Genomic DNA, 13,480 nt, shown 5'->3' on the forward strand with positions numbered 1-13,480 from the left:
CGCAAACCACTGAGAATTATATTTTAAAATTGTAAGTTTTTATTTCTTAAAAGTTAGTTATACAAAAACATTGCTAAGGCCACGGTTTAGTCTGTTTAAAGTTAGGAAGGCAAAAGGGCCTCTGGCAAGCGATTCAACAAGATTAGTTTACAAACGAATTAAACATTAAGAAAAAACGTACATACAATTATTGCATTGAAGTTGTGAGTCTATCAGTTGGTTAGGCGCGGACCGAAGGTAGCTTAAACGTTTAAAATAGGGCACACCATATGGCCACTTGACAACAATTAAAATAGTTTGCTTTTCCTCCGAAAAAAACAAACAAAAACAGCGAACAATGAACACGCGTCTATGACCAACCGCCAGTTAGTTTGTGGAAGAGTTCCTCATTCAGGGTTTGGTTGTTGTCCTTGGAGCGCATCGACATGAAAATGTAGCCGCCGATGAACTCATGGACAACCTTGCAGTCCGCCGAGTGGCAGGAGAAGACGACATTCTCGTCCTGGAACTGAATCATCATGCACTTGATGTTCCAGTTGACATTCCAGGCCTTCATGTTGTTGTAGCGCCAGGTCTTGATGTGATCCCCAGAGCTCAGGTCCATGCGCATTATCCTATTCTGGGCCACGCCCAGCAGCTCCTCCTTCTTGTGGCCATCGAACTTGATGATGAACAGAGTGACGCCAAAGTCCGGCAGCGACTGCCAGGCCTGAATGTACTTCAGCTTCGACTCGAGCAGATTCAGCTCCCGTACATTGGCATGCGCCTCCAGTATGCGCTGCACCGCCTTGCCCGACAGCTTGCGATTCATTTTGGGCGACAGATAGTCCACCGGCTCGACGGACCTCGGATCAATGTTGACATGCACGCCATGCACTGGCCGCTGCATCTGCAGCAGCGAGAGAATGCTGTCGACCTCGCTCTCGTATGAGCTGTCGGCCAGGGAGCGGCCCTTGGCCGCCAGGCGGCAGGCAGCCATCCACTTGGCATACTGCTGCTCGTTCTCGCAGCGCACCCAGACCTCGCTGTTGGGTCCGTTTCTGCCCTCCGGGGAGACCTCCAGCCGTATGGCATATTTGCCCTGCGACAGGTTGACGTCCGGTGTGACCTCGCAGCCCTTCAAATTGATGCTGATGGCTGGCGCCTGGCGACGGGAATCCTCGGCACTCTTGTACAGATGCAAGTGCAGGTCGCGGTAGGTGAAGAAGTAGCGCTTGAAGCCCCTCAGCGTGAAGCGTTGTGGCTTCAGGTAACGCAAATAGTCCGACAGCTCCGGTATGCGTGTGATATTTCCAGCATCGCCACCGGCATTGGGACCCTCCAGCGTGATCTGCAGCTCCTTCAAGGCCGAGTCTATCTCATCGTCGTCGTTCTCCTGGCTGGAGGTTTCAATACCCGAGTCGACGGCGCTCGTGGGCAGCGCATCCACGTGATGATTCACCTGAAACTGCAGGGCGGCAAACATCAGGCTCTCCTCCTCCGTGCAGTCCAGCTCCTCGTTCAGAATGCTCCACTTGGCCTGCTCGTACAGCTGGTTGATGCGCACCTGATCGTACTTGGGATTCAGGTCGAAGAACGTGAAGTACTTGAAGCGCAGGCGCAGCGTGTCGTACTCGCGAATGCCCTGCTCCATGATGGACAGCGAAGAGTCCAGCCAGCCGACATTGAGGCGCGCCTTCTCCACCAGCGACTTGGGGCGCAGCAACTGGGCGCGCACATCGGCACACGGTGTTGGCGGAGAGCTGGCCAAGTTCTCCTGGAAATCTCCCAAGCTGGAGGAGGATGAGTCGTAGGTGGCATAGCCCAGCTGGCTCTGCTTCCATGTGCCCGGCGACGGTGCTGGCGATGATGCCATGGGCGAGCGTCGGCTGTGATTGTGCGGCGAGAGTGGAGCGCAGAAGAACATGCCCGGTGCCGAGGGCTTGTCCAGGCTGCCAGTGCTTCCGCCATCGCCATGGAAGGCAGCATTGATGGGCACAAACGAGTTGGTGTCCGCAGCAGGATGCAGATATGTGGTGCCATCTGGCTCGGCGATGGGCACACGCTTCTGATGCGCCACCTGGGCAAAGTTCTTCTTCAGATGCTCCGCCTCCAGGGGCTTGCAGAGTGACAGCTCCTCCGGGTAGCGTATCTCCAGCTGCTTGCAGAGATTAACCACAGCGGCAAAGGTTTTCACGGAATAGTCCACGCGGCAGTCCAAGTAGCGCAGATCCGGCAGCTGCACCCGCAGTATCTTGTGCATTGGCGTGAAGTGCAGCAGGCTGTCGGCCTGGACGCCGCACTGGTCGAGCGTGGCGCGTGTCCGGTTGAGCCAAATGTTCCTGGCTGGCCACCACAGGGCATGGTCCGACCAGTCCTTGGGATTCTCGGGATCCACCAGCTGCAGCATTATGCCACCAATGTGCTGATCCCCGCGCACGCGCATTGTGCGCTCCAGCGACAGATCCGTGATGAAAATGCGCAGGTTCCATGAGTTTTCCCCGACGTGGATCATTTTCGCTAGTAAATTTTCCGCACAATGACGTCAGATGGTTGCCCTAAATGCGCTTGTGCTCAATCTGTCTGTCTGCGTCCTTGTGGGGGCCGCGACGCCTACGAGCGAGAGCCAACTTTTCGTTTCGGGCCTACTAAAAAGAGAATCACGACACAGATGTTCACTTAATTGGCATTTTTCGGGTGGTGATGCAATCTACGGGCACTCACTTCAATGCGGGCACGTTGCATGTGCCGTAATACTTCCGGATGCGAGTAATTGCATTGATTGATTTCACTTGAGTCTCGGATAAATGGAGCAATGCATTGAAAGAAAATTTCATTGAAAAAGAAAGCGCCTCCGATGAGCTGGAGTGCCAACTCGTCATGAATGGTGTCGACTGTCTGGTATTTTAACGAGTTGGCAGCACGAGTGCATGCAAACATAACGGAAAATGTATGAAAATGTATTAAAAAACAGAAAATAAAGCAAATCTGTGAAACTTAAAAGTGTAAAAATATGATACTGGGAATATGCTTTGACTGGATGCTCAGTTTGTGCATCGATGGGCAACCAACCTTTGATTTCCTTGCCATGGCAACCACTTTCAAGAACCCCCAGGACTGGTTCGTTCAGGGACTCGAGACCGATACACGAAGCAAACAATAAACAAAAATTCAAGTCGTAACCACAGCAGCAGCCGTTCAGTTTTCTGAAACATTTTAACATTGCTTTTGCCTGGCACCGGCTTTCCAACTACACACAAAAAATATATAATATTGTAGCATTTTATATATATTTTTACAGCAAATAGTCAACTCCACAGAGTGTGCTGCAAAAGCATTAAATGGTATCGCCGCGAAAGCCGGCATATTCGGTTCATCCAGCACGCCGGCAATCCCAACACAAACTGATGGCGTGAGTAGCGACTGCACTTCACTTTCCTCCACACTGCACACGCCTTTTCCTTCTGCAGCTCGTCGGCCAAGAGCTGCGAGAGCTTGTTCTCGGCCAGCTCCCGGGAGTCGGCCAGCCTCATCTACCAGAGCAAGCCCACACCACGCGTCGGCTTGAAGAAGTCCAGCAACACCAGCATGCGGCCGCAGAACCACAGTGAGATCCACCAGCGAGTGATGTCCGCGCGGAACTTGCGCGTGAAAACGTTCCAGAATCAGTTGACCGACGCCCACACAGAGATTGCCAATCTGGCGCATGAGAATCGCATGCTGCGCACGCTGCACAAGCGGCAGACGTCGGCGCTGAACAAATACGAGTCGAACAATGCGGAGCTGCCGCAGCTGCTGCACTCGCATGCGGAGGAGCTGCGCGTCTGGCAGACCAAGCATCGCAATCTGCAGGCCATCAACAAGGATCTGGAGCAGAAGCTCAAGCAAAAGGAGGCGCTGATACTGACGTTGAGTGACCAGAACAAGCACTACAGCCAACTCAACAAGGACAGGTAGGAGTGGAGCAGCACCACTTGAAGTCGGTTTCGATTTATCTCTCTCTCTCTCTCTCGCAGGAACCTCGATGAACGCCAGAAGCTGCAGGAGAAGGTGCGCTTCCTGGAGCAGCGCATAGAGGAAAAGGACAACGACATAAAGCTAATGGCGCGCAAGGTGCAGCTGGAGTCGAAGAACTTCCGCCAGCAGCTGCTCAACGAGCAGAAAAAGTGCAAGGAAATGATGTTGAAGCTGGAAAAGTCCAAGCTGGAGATCAGTGGCTATCGCAAGCTGGAAGAGTACACAGTGAGTGCAACGTTGATGTATTTTCATTGCACTTTGTCTCTCATTTGTTGCCCGTACACAGCTGGGCACTGACAAGGTCAATGCCATGTCCTCCGGCCGTCGCAGCAAGCTGAGTGGCGTCGCCCAGGAGCCGGACAAGATTGACAAGCTGGCGAAATCGCTGGAGCTGCTGGACATGGCCATTGAGAAGAACAATCACAGCGAATACCATGCCCTCACGGATGTGCTAGAATCGGAATCGCTGTACGACTTTGAGAAGGCTGACCACGAGCTGGTCCCCAAGAGTGCGCCGGTGACGCCCACCAAGTTGCAGCAAAGCAAGATTCCCGGTGCGCGACCCAGAGCTGGCGCTGGGTTGTCCAAGCTGACACTGCCGCCAGCCACGAGCCCATCCAAGCTGGCTGCCACCACCAGCACGCGCTCCACCCTCAGCCATCTGGTGTCGGCGCAGCGAAAGTCCCCACTGACGGGCAAGCCATCCAACAGTCGTTTGCGAGCGGGTGCGGGCGCAGGAGTGGGAGTCAATGCGGGCGGATCAGCCCTTAAACGACGTGAGCAGGTTGGCCTCATGTCCAAGCTATCGTCTGCGGAGGGACGGCCACAGAAGGGCAAACAGTCGCCATTGAAGTCCTTGGATTTCGATTATGATGATGATTTTGAGCACGCTTTGGAGGTGCACGAGGAGGAGGATACCTATGCCATGATGTCCAAAATATGTGCAGCAGATGACGACGATGCCGATGAAGATGCTGAGGAGAATGCCAATGAGCTAAGTCTGCTGCAGTACGGCTCGTACTTGGACCCAAAAGAGCTGCCCGACGCCATGCTGGACGATATGCTGGAGGAGGATGACTACGTCGAGGGCAAGACCTCGCTTGGCAGCGATGAAGATGTGAGCAAGGATAGCCACCCTTTTTTTTACAGATAGTTCTTAAAAAAATCCCCAATTCTTTAGACAAGTGCACGTCATGGAACGCGCGTGAAGGAGAGCATGTCCAGCCTGCGCAAACAGATGTCCGATGAGTTCGAGGATCGAGAGAGTTTCCTGAAGACCTTCTGCCGCCCGGCGTCCGACGTGCCACAGCTAAAGAAACGCAACAGCAAGGCCACAGGCGTCACTCCAGCGCCCATGGACCCCAGCCGCAAGCATGCGCTGCTCGCCACGCTCAAGCACATCGACAATAACAAATCTCAAGACTAGCAAGAGTCAAGCTGAATCCACACTGGCTGGGGCAAACACAAGCACACGGCAGGGGCCGTATCTTTTCGTTTCAGTTTCAGTTAAGCTGCCCAACTGGGCCTTAAGTTATTATTAAACTATTGCATAACGCAAGCCGCTGGTGCAGCTGCAGCAGCCAGCGCTGTGCAGAGCAACAAACACACCACAAACACACACACACACACCGGCTGCTGCAGCTGCCTCAGTCGGAGACATGTAAATTGTGAGCAAGCATTCCGCTTCGTTCTTTTGTTTATTTCACATTTTACGTCCGTCTGTAACTCATTTCGTCTGCTTGCCGCGCACTTTGCTGATGGCACGGGAGACCTTTTTGCGCAGCTCCTTCTGGCGCTTCATCTTGGATGCCTCCTCGGACTTTTTCTTCTCGCGGAACTTCTTCATGCGCTGCTTCGTCTCCAGGCGATCCCGATTCTTCTTGTCATGGTAGTTGGTGGTAATCATCTTCATCATTTTGGCCACCTTTTGCTCGTACGGCGAGTTGATGACCGCCACCCGTTCCAGCGACTTTTTGGCATGCTCCGGCGCCATCTTGGGCTTGTCCTTGTAGGGCAGGGCCCGCTGCAGCGCCTTGGGTATGGTCAGGGGACGGAAGATCTTCTCCTTGCGCTCGATCTCCTTGTACATGCTGTCGGGCTGCGCCTCGTTCTGCAGCGCACGCTCCCGCTTCAGTGTGCCCAGCGTCTTCATGCCCTGCCAGTGGCTCTTCTGCTCCGGCGGCAGCAGCAGCGACGTGACGGGCGCATAGAATCGCGGCACATCCACCCGGAACCAGGTGCGGCAAAAGACAATGTCGCTCAGCAGGATCTTGTCCTCGAAGGTGGCGCGATAGGAGCCCTCGGGCGTGTGGTGCGCCTTCTTGATCTGTCCGCGTATGCCGGACACCGTCTTGATTTTGGCTCCCTCAAACTTGGCCACTTCCAGCGACGAGTTGAACATGTCCTTGACGAAGGCGGTCTTCTTGAAGACCTTGAACGGATGCCCCACCAGCTTGAGCTTCTTCATGATCTGCGAGGACTTGTCCAGCTCGGTGACACAGCCCGTGGCCGCAATCCTGAAGCCCAGCCGCTTCATCTCATCCTGATCCTGACGCACCGTCTGCAGCGCGAGGAAGCCCGTATTCTGTGGCGTAATTGGACCCCAAAAGGTCATGCTGCAGGTGACATGGTTCGGCGTGTACTTCAGGTAGCGATGCCGAAAGTTATCCTCCACCTTGGCATATATCGCGACCGTCTGGAAGCGGCGCCAGCCCATCGAAACGATGAGGGGATCGCCCGTCTTGAGAATCTTCTTGTACCAGCGATGCTTCTTCACCTTGCAGTTGACGTAGCCCACGTTCTCCTCGGTCATGTTGAGGGCGCCCACCAGCACCGGGTAGCTGGCATCAAAGTTCTCCACAAATTCCGCTGGAATCGTCTTAAAGCCCAGTCGGACATACAGCCCAGGCCGATAGCCCTCGATTTGGATGCGAAACTCGTTGTCCAAATGGGCAAATTCACTCTTGTTGAGTTCGCTCTGTTTCTGGGCCTCCGCCTTGAGGTCCTCGTAGAAGGAGTGGTCGCCAGTGATGCGGCCAGTATCCTCCTCGCCGCCCTTCTCCCCCGTGTTGTCGTACTCCGCATCGAATTTCGCCTTTAGCTTCAGTTTCTTGGCCATCAGATCGGCCTTGGTGAGGTTCTCCTCCTCCACGCGGGTCATCTTTCGCTTGCCACTGGCTGCAGGCTCCTCTGGCTTGGCTTCCTCTTTGTCGGAGTCGTCTCCCTTCTCTGGCTTGGGCTTGCCGCTGTGCTGTTCGCCGGTTTCCAAATCCTCAAAGTCGCCATAAACCTCGCTTTCCGCATCGCTCATGTCGTCCATCTTCAGCAGATTCTCTGCATCCTCGGAGGCCTTCCATTTGCCCGTCACAAAGCAGTTCTTGATCAGCAGCTTGTTCTCCTCGCTCAGCCAGTCCCGTGTGGCACCTGAAAATGGTTGGAATTAGTGGCCAGTTCTCCTCTCTAGAGTGTCAATCTCTTACCGCCTTGATACTCGAAGAAGCAGCGCTCCTCCTTGTCCCGTATGTCCTTGTCCTTGAGCTGCTCGCTTTGCTTCTTGGCCGCCACACGGAACAGGCCGCCCAGCTCGTCGTCCGAGTCGTTGGCATCCTCCTGCTCCTGCTGGTCCTCTCTGCTTCTCTCGCTCTGGTTGTAGCCACCATAGACGAGGCGCATCAGATTCTTGGACTCCGAGTGACGCTGCAGAAAGGCATCGCGCGCCTTTTGCGCCAGATTCGTTTTCCAGCTCATGTTGCTGGCCAGCACGCGTGCCTCCTCATCGTCGTCCTCCCCCTCATCATCCTCAGAGTCAGAGCCAGCTGGTGCAGCGCCCAAACTTTGATACTCTTCATCGCCAGAGGAGCCATCGTCACTGTCCGCTGCCTGCGCATCGGAGTCCTCATCCTCATCGCTGTTTTCGCCGCGCCAGTCATTGGCGTCAAACTCTTCCTGCTCCTCCTGCTCATCATCCGAAGCAGCTGCCTCCAGACCTGAATCGACGCCTTCTTCGTCCTCGTCCTCGCTGCTCTGCGCCGCCTCATCATCGCTGCGGAAATCCTTCGACTTGATGGGCGCACCATCGGAGAAGAGTCGGAACTCCTGCTGCTCCATCTGCTGGTCCATGGTGGCCTTCTTCTCGATCAGCCGGTTGACCAGCTCCTCCTGCTCGGTGGCCTCGGCTGTCTTCTCCTTGTGCGAGTGCGAATGCGAGCCCTGCAGCTCAATGTAGACGGCATCCTTGTCGTAGACAATGCCGCCCACACCGGACATGGGTGCATAGAGCAGACGCTCCTTCTCCAGCAGACTGCGCTTCTTCTCGGTGCCCGGCAGTGGGCAGGGATCGGGTATCACGCTCAGCTCATCGATGCGCGCATCCCCCAGGCCGGCAATGTGCACCATGTGCTCCTGCTTGAGCGGCACACCGCGCACATAGCCATAGAGCACCACCTCCCGGTCGCATTTGGGATTGCGGCGCACCTGGTCCGTGTTGGTGACATCCTCCATGCGGTCCACCACAAGATAGCTGTGGGCGCCGCGCCACTGCAGCGGCCGGAACTTCATCACGGATATGAATCTACCCAGATTCTTTATCTCGTTGCGCAAGTACTCGCCGTGCAGCAGGCCGGAGAGGTAGAAGAGCTTCGCTCCGTCGTACACCTCCGTCCAGAAGCGATGCTTCAGCTCCTTCTTGCGCTTGCGCAGCTGCTTGGGATTCTTGATCATGTCCAGGTGGGTGAGCACGCCCATGATCTTGGGCATGCCGTGCACCTGGCAGATGTTCAGGAACTCGAAGATCTCCATTTCGAAGCCGTAGCTGGCGTCGCAGAGCAGCAGCACCAGATCCGCGCACTTGGCCACATCGATCATCGAGTTGACGTCGTTGTTGCACTCCAGCAGTGTGATGCGACGCTTCTTCGAGGTCACAATGGTGATGGGACCCTTGATCTCCGTCACATTGGTGCGTGTGAAGGTCTTGATCAGGTCCTTGATCACCGTCGTCTTGCCCACCTTTGGTGGTCCCACGACGGCAATCAGCACTGGCGGCGGCTCATCGGGCGTCTGGTCCACCACCGGTATGTGCTGCTTCTTGGCTGTTATATCCTCCTTGCGTCGAAAGTTACGCTCCGCACGCTGCGCTGAATTGATGGCAAACGCCTTTGGATTCCGCTGCCTGGCCGTCAGCTCGGGCTCCTTTTGATTTGAGTCGCGTTTGACCTTCTCCTTCTTCTTGTCCGCCTTCACGCCGGATTGGCGGGCACGGTGCTGCTTGCGCTTGTCCTGGCCGGCGTCGTCGGCCATTGTTATAGCGGGTAAAAACTAATGAAAATTTAATTATTTGCTGTTTACGCGCTGCACGTGTTGTATATTCAGTGAGCCTCACAAATATACCGAAGTATTTTCAAAATATACCGAGGCTTAGCCCTTTTAACCCCCTATATTTATACAAGTTCAGTCGCGGAAAATTATATTATTTGAGAATTCTTATTGTAGATCCATCATCTCTCACCAGAACAGAACTGCTTGAAAGCATTAATTATTGGAAATATGGTATTAAAAGTCCCACGGTGGACAAGCAACAAGTAGTCAATTGAATAAACCACTTACGTTACATTCTTACGTTTTATGCCAATCTATTTTCTATGTTCCATTTCAGTTAGAGCCTTATTTTGTTAGCAATCCACTAAAAGGAAGTCCTGAAAACTAACAAGTCTTGTTAAGAATGGATTGATGAATCGAATAAATTTATAGTTTTAGTGCTGAGAGTACTAACTAGCTGGTAAAATTAATCAGGAAACCAAAATCGTGACAAATAATGTAGGTTTTGCGGTATATTTTGAAAAATAGAAGTCTTATTTCGGTATATTTTGTATGGTCATGTGGAATATTTAATCGACAAGTCTGCGGTCACACTTATTGTCACGCAAACGGTCACATTACTGTGTTTTTTGCAATTTTAATCAAAAAATTTTTATTTTCCATTCGGCAAAATGTTCTGTGCAAGATAAGCGCGGCTCCAATTCCGTGGAGAGCAAAGGTACAAATTAGCTTGAGCACCCAGTGAAAGCCGCAAAAAACGCCTGGCTCCACGAATAGCAGGCACCTCCGTGAGGCAGCAGCAGCAGTCGGCAGTAGCAGAGCAGTAGAAGTGGAAGCAGGAGGGGGGCAAAGACGGCAAAAGTCTTTTAAGGCAAAGCAAAGCAACGGCGTCACCAGCGCCCAACAAAAGCCAGGTAATAAAAAAACAAATATAGACTCGAACGTCGCCGTGCGATCCAAAATGAAAGCGAAAGCGCCTAGATAGGGGTAGGATATTTTTTCTTCTTTCTTTTTTTTCGTGTTGGTTTGCTGCCGGCGTCGCATGGGTTGTGGGGAGTAGCAGTTGTCCCCACATGCAGCCACAGAGTCTCGTCGCTTGCAGCGCTGCCCTGAACTATGGCCCGACCTTGCCCTTCTATCGATTTCCGAAATGTTGCATCAAGAGAGGCAGCAAATCCGCACAGCAGATGCACAAATCACAAGTGAAGGTTAAACACAATTTTCGATCAGGGCCAACACGGCCAGAGGCAGTGGCAGTGGCAGCAGCAGTGGCAGCGTTGTCCCCGAGTTCTTTGTTTTGCCCCCACAGCGACCACAACGGCGTCCGACGACGGCGGAGAATAAAGAACAAAAGCGAAATATATGGCAAAAAGAAGAAACAGAAACAGAAACAGAAACTGAACTGAATAAAACGCATATATTATTTCTTGTAATTGCATATGCTTAATTTTTTAATGAGTTTCGAACGGTAGCCACTGCCACCACCACTTCTGACGTCAGTGCTGGCCCCTGGCTGGTCAGTTCTCTATTTCTAGCAGCCATGGAGAGTCCTTGTGAGTCGGAGAGCTCGCTGGATGGCGGCACCATGCTGCCGCCCAGCCCAGTCTCGCGGGAGCAGCTACAAAAGCGCATCGAATCGCTCACCCAACAGAACAAGTAAGTAGAAGTTCGACAATTCCCACTCTGATTACTGATTGCTGATGGTTTTCCCTTGCTTTAGAGTGCTGAAAGCGGAACTGGACACGTTCAAGACCAAGTGCAAAGTGGTGCAGGAGGAGAATCGATGCCTGAAGCAAGCCTCGGTCATAATTGTGAGTATCTGACACTGCCCTAGAATGTGTTCCACATTTGTGCTTACATTTTGTGTCCCCGCAGCAAGCCAAAGCCGAGCAGGAGGAGGAGTACATCTCAAATACGCTGCTGAAGAAGATTCAAGCTCTGAAGAAGGAAAAGGAGACGCTCGCCCATCACTATGAGCGCGAGGAGGAGTGCCTCACCAACGATTTGTCGCGCAAACTGGACCAGCTGCGCCAGGAGAAATGCAAGCTGGAGCAGACCCTCGAGCAGGAGCAGGAGTGCCTCGTCAACAAGCTGATGCGCAAGATCGAGAAGCTGCAGGCGGAGACGGACAACAAGCAGACCAACCTCGAGCAGCTGCGCCGCGAAATGGTCGAGCTGGAGAACACGCTCGAGCAGGAGCAGGAGGCGCTGGTCAACAAGCTGTGGAAGCGCATGGACAAGCTGGAGACCGAGAAGCGCTCGCTGCAGATCAAGCTCGATCAGCCCGTGTCCGATCCGACCACACCACGTGATATCACCATCAATGCCAATGGCGGCGACACCGCCACCCATCTGAGTTCCCACATCCAGGCGCTGCGCTCGGAGGTGCTGCGTCTGCGCGCCAATTTCGCTGCCGCCCAAAAGGAGACCACAATCAAAATGCAACAGTTTGCCCAGGAGGAGAAGTCCATACGCGAGGAGAACGCCCGGCTCCAGCGCAAGCTCAAGCAGGAGGTGGAGCGCCGCGAGGCACTCTGCCGGCATCTCTCCGAGTCGGAGTCCTCGCTCGAAATGGATGAGGAGCGCTTCTACAACGAGAGCCTGATGGCTGGCAACTCCGCGGCCTCGGCGGTGAATGCTCAGCGACAGCGCACCATCAGCAGTCCCGTCTCCCACAGCCCCTCGAGCAGTCGTCCCCTCAGTCCGGGCACAGCGGGCCAGAATCGTTGCTATGCCTGCGGCCAGCTAGTGGTAAGTGGAAGGAGCATCATCCCTTTTGGACATTCCCTGACTCTTTTTTGTTCCTCTTTCTCTGCAGAATCGAAGGGCCAGCGAGCGCTTCATCAAGCCAGCACTGCCAACGCCCATGCTGGGCCTGAACACTTCCGCACCGAATGTGCTGACCACCACAAATCCGCTGATCGGCATGCTGGGGCCCAATGCATCGGCCGGGAATGCTGCTGGCGGCTTTCTCTCGAACAGCGAACGCCTGAGCTTGGGCGCCCAGTCATCGGGCGGCAGCTCCACCTTCCTCGCAGGCGGCGGGGGCTTGCTCTCGTTGAACAATCAGCTGGCGGGCGGTGCGTCCAGTGCCTCGTCCTCGTCGTCCAATTTGATGAACATCAGCTTGAACAACTCGTCCGGCGGCAATTTGGTCAACAGCAGCAGCAACTCCTCGCTGTCGGCCTTTACGCCCACCAATCAGCCAAGTGCTTCGGCCTCGGCCTTCATTCAGCCGGCCAGCCCCATGGACACTTCCACATACAAGGAGTAGGAGTAGGAGACGGGATGGTCGGACTTGGATTTGGATTGCTCAAAGTCGCTCCTCTCCACCCGTTTCGCTCCAATTATTGTCATGACTTATATATATTTTTCCCCCTTCTCTCTCTCACACACACACACGCCACACACACACATATATATATTCGCTCACACACACAAACACACACGCATGCAACCAGTTAAACGAAAAGAAAGAGGAAAAACCCCCTAAACAATTATAAAAAATGAAATTGAAACGAAAGGAAAGAGCCTCTCCCCCTCCCCCCGCGTGGAGCGACTACAAGTCGCCTCATCTACTAATTATATGTAAATATATATGCATATGTGTATATGTATGCGTGTATATGGTTAATATATGTATGTATTCTGTATGTTCTACTATTTGATCAAAATCTCTCTCAAAAAGTTAATAATATTGGAAATTCCTAGGCGGAACATACACTCACACACACACAAACACGAATATTTAACTACTAAAAACAACAACAACAACAACACGCTACAGTTTAAGAAATTGAATGTTTTTTCTACTTTCGCTCTCGGTTCCAGTTTAAGGTTAAGTGAAGTGAAAACAAAAACTTGTAAGAATTTAAACAAAATGGTGAATTCTATTCATGTAAAACCAATTTCCCACATTTCATTCGCATGTGGGCCTAAAATATTTTGAATTATGTATATTGTAAGCCAGCAAAAAATAAAGTTCAACAATTTAAAGTTAAAAGTTTTCATGTGTACTGAATTCAAATTTGATTAAATATATTGTATCGAAAATCGAAAAAATTATATTTGCATGGAGTGCATACACTGTTCGTCCAGCAATCGACTTTACGACAGTGTGACCGCATATTATATATTATATAGAGTATATTAATACTCCTCGGTATATTTC

At 52.8% G+C, this 13,480-nt stretch overlaps 4 protein-coding genes across 5 annotated transcripts; 2 read left to right on the plus strand and 2 right to left on the minus strand.

The window, feature by feature from the left end:
• Positions 1-16: 16 nt before the first annotated feature.
• On the minus strand, positions 17-2,852 carry LOC117894146 (unc-112-related protein). Of its 2 annotated transcripts, none has more exons than XM_034801040.1 (2): positions 2,704-2,852; positions 17-2,627 (listed from the first exon to the last, which is right to left on the minus strand). In XM_034801040.1, the coding sequence occupies exon 2, from the start codon at positions 2,492-2,494 to the stop codon at positions 350-352; it is 2,145 nt and encodes a 714-aa protein (XP_034656931.1). In that variant the 5' UTR covers positions 2,495-2,627; positions 2,704-2,852; the 3' UTR covers positions 17-349. The 2 variants fall into 2 exon arrangements, with proteins under 2 accessions (XP_034656931.1, XP_034656932.1); XM_034801041.1 differs by having other exon boundaries at positions 17-2,624; positions 2,704-2,844.
• A 289-nt stretch (positions 2,853-3,141) lies between these two features.
• Positions 3,142-5,549, plus strand: LOC117893486. The gene is made up of 5 exons (XM_034800118.1): positions 3,142-3,391; positions 3,450-3,932; positions 3,996-4,221; positions 4,283-5,113; positions 5,177-5,549. Exons 1-5 carry the CDS (start codon positions 3,321-3,323, stop codon positions 5,420-5,422), a joined length of 1,857 nt encoding a protein of 618 aa, XP_034656009.1. The 5' UTR covers positions 3,142-3,320; the 3' UTR covers positions 5,423-5,549.
• Positions 5,550-5,687: 138 nt separating this feature from the next.
• On the minus strand, positions 5,688-9,362 carry LOC117893485 (ribosome biogenesis protein BMS1 homolog). Its single transcript, XM_034800117.1, has 2 exons — positions 7,476-9,362; positions 5,688-7,419 (listed from the first exon to the last, which is right to left on the minus strand). The coding sequence occupies exons 1-2, from the start codon at positions 9,289-9,291 to the stop codon at positions 5,723-5,725; spliced, it is 3,513 nt and encodes a 1,170-aa protein (XP_034656008.1). The 5' UTR covers positions 9,292-9,362; the 3' UTR covers positions 5,688-5,722.
• Positions 9,363-9,928: 566 nt separating this feature from the next.
• On the plus strand, positions 9,929-12,746 carry LOC117894077 (coiled-coil domain-containing protein 6). The gene is made up of 6 exons (XM_034800938.1): positions 9,929-10,223; positions 10,389-10,395; positions 10,782-10,965; positions 11,030-11,120; positions 11,185-12,060; positions 12,128-12,746. The coding sequence occupies exons 3-6, from the start codon at positions 10,850-10,852 to the stop codon at positions 12,581-12,583; spliced, it is 1,539 nt and encodes a 512-aa protein (XP_034656829.1). The 5' UTR covers positions 9,929-10,223; positions 10,389-10,395; positions 10,782-10,849; the 3' UTR covers positions 12,584-12,746.
• The last annotated feature ends 734 nt before the right edge of the window (positions 12,747-13,480 follow it).

This window comes from Drosophila subobscura, chromosome J (genome assembly GCF_008121235.1).
Source record: "Drosophila subobscura isolate 14011-0131.10 chromosome J, UCBerk_Dsub_1.0, whole genome shotgun sequence".
Classification (NCBI taxonomy): Eukaryota; Metazoa; Arthropoda; class Insecta; order Diptera; family Drosophilidae; genus Drosophila; species Drosophila subobscura.